Here is a 4209-nt window from a genome sequence, read left to right as displayed (position 1 = left end):
AAGGGTAAATTTGTAATATTATACTTACTTACAAATTTTCTTCAGTTTTCTTCGCATAAGTGAAGTGAAAACTTAAACATGAGTCCCACGTCTATTTTTTTCCTTTCCATCCAATTTCCTTTCACATCCAATCAAAGGAAAACTAAGTTTTCCATTCATTTTCATTCTCTCTATTTTCTTTTGTTCCAAACAGAGTGTTAATATCATGGACTCATAAGTGAGTGAATGCAAAAAATTACAGCAACATATCCACAGGAGAATTTTAGAATGGTATTGATGCTATTTCTACAATTTTAGGCACTTTTCTTATTAGGAAAGTTGCAACTTTTTTTTTTTTGGCACGAATCAATATTTTTTTCCTCGTGTGTTGTTCTGCTAATTGACTAATTCAATTTCACTAGAGTAATTTTTTTATTCATATCATAAGCACGGGTTGGTGCACTAGTTGTTATGATTTTTGGTCTTTATTTATTTAGAGATTTTGCAATAGTATATGCAATAATTGTTATGTAATGTCCAGTTTCACAATTTCTAAAATATCCTTTTTATCACTACGACCCAATAAACAACTATGTGCCAATAATTTATGAGGTTTCTTTTTTAGGTTCAACTGTTAAAGGTACGATTCATTTATTAGAGACAAGAAAGAAAGAAAAAAATGAAATTTCTAAGAAGATGTGGAAAAAAAAAACTTATAAAAACAATCTAAGTCAGAGAAAAAGATTAAATATAGATATTGGAAAAAAATCCTAATGGTAAGAGCTTGTATAAAGAGACACATGCAGAAAATATATCTATAAAGATACTTTTATTAAATACAACTATAAAAAAAACATTTTTATTAGACACATCCATGAAGACACTTCTATAAATAAAAGTTGACAGATATGCGTTAATAACGTAGCGAAACCGAATTTATTTTTATTTTATAATTGTTACTTTGTAAGATATTTATCCTTCCAAATTCAAAAAATACACATGGCAAGAAATAAGAGGTTTTCCAACATGTTAGAGGATCTAGTGGGGACAACACCTCCATCAAATATTATCCTATCAAATATTAATGTTAAGAATCTTGTGGCTGCAAAAGCAATGCCAAACTTCATGGATGACATTCAAAAATCAAAACCCTCTTGGAAAATTGACACCTTATCAAAAATATTTTTTTTTTTACATAAAGAAAAAGAAAAAAAAAATATTTCCTTTGAATTGCTAATCCTCCTCACATTTCTTTCATTTCAAGAACCAAGTCACACTACTCACTACAACCCCAGGTTCCCAATTTTGGTGCATCATGAATAGTAAAGTTCACTTTTTTCCTGGTTCATAGCTATCTATTCTCTTTCTTCTATCTTCAGATTTGTGTGTTTATTAGAATGATGGAGTGTAGAGTATTATTATTGTTATTATTTTCCTGTATTTAGCTTAGCTAGCTTGACAAATTAACATGGTGTGCACTGAGACATATATTCTCAGTAAAACCCATTTTTTGTCACTATCAAATAATATTCCACCAAAAAACACTGAATTGAATGTTAGGTTCTATGAACATGGATGGTTGCCTCTACTTAAGAGATGCAAGAGCATGGAAGAATTTAAGCAAGTTCATGCCCATATCCTAAAATTGGGTCTTTTTTGGGATCATTTTTGTGGGAGCAATTTAGTTGCCACTTGTGCTCTAGCAAAATGGGGTAGTATGGAGTATGCATGCTCGATCTTCCGGCGAATCGAGGAACCTAGTAGTTTCGAGTACAATACCATGATTAGGGGGAATGTTAATTGTATGAACCTGGAAGAAGCTTTAATTCTTTATATTGAGATGCTTAAAGAGGGAATTGAACCTGACAACTTCACCTACCCATTTGTTTTCAAGGCATGTTCACTGTTAGGTGCTCTTAAGGAAGGAATGCAAATTTATAGCCATGTCTTTAAGGCAGGGCTTGAAGGTGATCTCTTTGTGCAAAACAGCTTGATCAGCATGTATGGGAAGTGTGGGGCAATAGAACATGCTCGTGATGTGTTTGACAAAATGAGTGAAAGGAGTGTAGCTTCATGGAGTGCTGTTATTGGTGCTCATGCTAGTGCGGAAATGTGGCATGAATGCTTGAAGCTTTTCAATGACATGATGCATGATGGACGCTATAGGCCTGAAGAAAGCACCTTAGTCAGTGTACTCTCTGCTTGCACCCATTTGGGATCTCCAAACCTTGGAAGTTCAGTACATGGAATCTTGTTGAGAAACACTACTGAACTCAATGTTATTGTGAAAACTTCATTAATTGACATGTATGCCAAGTGCGGGTGCATTGAGAAAGGGCTTTGTGTGTTTCACAGTATGGCTGAGAAGAATAAACATTCCTACACTGTAATGATCTCGGGCCTTGCCGTTCACGGACGTGGAAGCGAAGCCCTTAGAATTTTTGCAGAAATGCTGGAACAAGGTTTGGCACCAGATGATGTTGTCTATGTAGGTGTGTTAAGTGCTTGCACTCATGCCGGCCTGGTCAATGAGGGCTTAGAGTTTTTCAACCGGATGCAATTCGAGCATAAGATTGACCCAACAATTCAGCACTATGGTTGCATGGTGGACCTTATGGGAAGAGCCGGAATGCTTAGGGAAGCCTATGAACTCATAAAGAGCATGCCCAGAAAACCAAATGATGTTTTGTGGAGGAGCCTTCTAAATGCTTGTAAAGTTCAACATAACCTAGAATTAGGGGAGATTGCAGCTGAAAATATTTTCATGTTGAATCCGCACAACCCCGGTGACTATTTGGTGCTAGCAAATATGTATGCGCGGGCTCAAAAGTGGGTTGACATGGCCAAGATCAGAACTGAAATGGTCCGAAAAGGCTTGGTTCAGACACCTGGATTTAGCTTGGTTGAAGTGAAGAGAAGGGTCTACAAGTTTGTTTCACATGACAAGTCTCAACCCCACTTCCACAGCATCTATGCCATGATTCACCAAATGGAATGGCAGTTGAAATTTGAAGGCTATATACCAGACACATCACAGGTGTTGCTTGATGTGGATGAAGAGGAGAAGAGGCAGAGATTGAAATATCATAGTCAAAAGTTAGCAATTGCTTTTGCACTAATACATACATCTGAGGGATCTCCCATAAGAATTTTTAGAAATCTTAGAATGTGTAACGATTGTCATACATACACCAAATTCATTTCCATGATCTATGAACGAGAAATTACTGTAAGAGATCGAAACCTGTTTCACCATTTTAAAGATGGAGCATGCTCATGTAAAGATTATTGGTAAATTTTCATTCTCTTTATCCTTCAAGAATACACTTTAGAAAAATTTTCTCTATTTTCTTTAACTACTCTTTTATCAGTAATATATTGATATTGTTATCAAACTAATCAAGGGAAAAAAATGATAGGCACATAAAGAATAAGAATATAGCATATGCATGAGTCACTTTGATTTTTGGGTTAGTTTAAAAAATTTAAGGCTTGACATCACTTATCTTCAACTTCTATTATTTAGTGAAATTTCAGATTTTTATTGTATTCTCAACTCTCTTCTCTAATTACCATGGATTTCAACAATTCTTGGACTATATGTATGAGAATAATCATTTTCTGGTTGTACTACTTTTTCAGTTTTACCACAGAAACAAGTTTGTCTAGTTGTAAATGTAACTAATGGGAAATTGGGAATCTTAATTTTGTTGCCACTTGCCGGGAGATTGGACTTATGATACTCATTCTTTTGTAATGACTTATGGTACTCATAACATCATAGTTCATAGTTTGTTATACCATCCAAAAAAGGTTAGCAATTGCATAGTTTCTAGTCAAGTATTTTACATTATTATACTAGTAGAATTAATTAAAAATGCTAATTGAGAAAGTGTGTTATGAACTTCATGAGACAAAGATAAACCACCTACAATCTTAATGCTAAGGCATCTTACATTCCATATTTTCAAATGGTTCTATCATCTTACGGAAATAGATTTAAGCATTTTTCCCTATTTTGTGGAAATACAACTAGAAAGATTGGTCTCTAATATTTTTAAAATAATATTATTGAAGATTTAAATTATCTTATTTAGACTGCATTTTTAAAATAATATTATTGAATGATTCAATCATCTGAAACTTTAAAAGATAATAAATTAATTTATTCTTTTTTTATCAATAAATGAACAAATAAAAAAAAAGAAAAACAGAACAAAGTTTTTACAA

The 4209-nt window shown here is 33.5% G+C and overlaps 1 protein-coding gene across 2 annotated transcripts; it reads left to right on the top strand.

Annotated features, from left to right (window-relative positions):
• On the top strand, nucleotides 1080–3316 carry LOC107642369 (pentatricopeptide repeat-containing protein At1g31920). 2 transcript variants are annotated; one of them, XM_021122768.1, is made up of 2 exons: nucleotides 1080–1322; nucleotides 1540–3316. In XM_021122768.1, the coding sequence occupies exon 2, from the start codon at nucleotides 1586–1588 to the stop codon at nucleotides 3272–3274; it is 1689 nt and encodes a 562-aa protein (XP_020978427.1). In that variant the 5' UTR covers nucleotides 1080–1322; nucleotides 1540–1585; the 3' UTR covers nucleotides 3275–3316. The 2 variants fall into 2 exon arrangements, with proteins under 2 accessions (XP_020978427.1, XP_016201186.1); XM_016345700.2 differs by having other exon boundaries at nucleotides 1080–3316.

This window comes from Arachis ipaensis, chromosome B05 (assembly GCF_000816755.2).
Source record: "Arachis ipaensis cultivar K30076 chromosome B05, Araip1.1, whole genome shotgun sequence".
NCBI classification, from domain to species: domain Eukaryota; kingdom Viridiplantae; phylum Streptophyta; class Magnoliopsida; order Fabales; family Fabaceae; genus Arachis; species Arachis ipaensis.
The sequence above is the reverse complement of the archived record's forward strand: the minus strand, read 5'-3'. Positions and strand labels throughout refer to the sequence as shown.

Coding starts and splice junctions, on each gene's coding strand:
- LOC107642369 (XM_016345700.2), top strand. CDS start 1,448: ATGGTGTGCACTGAGACATATATTCTCAGTAAAACCCATTTTTTGTCA.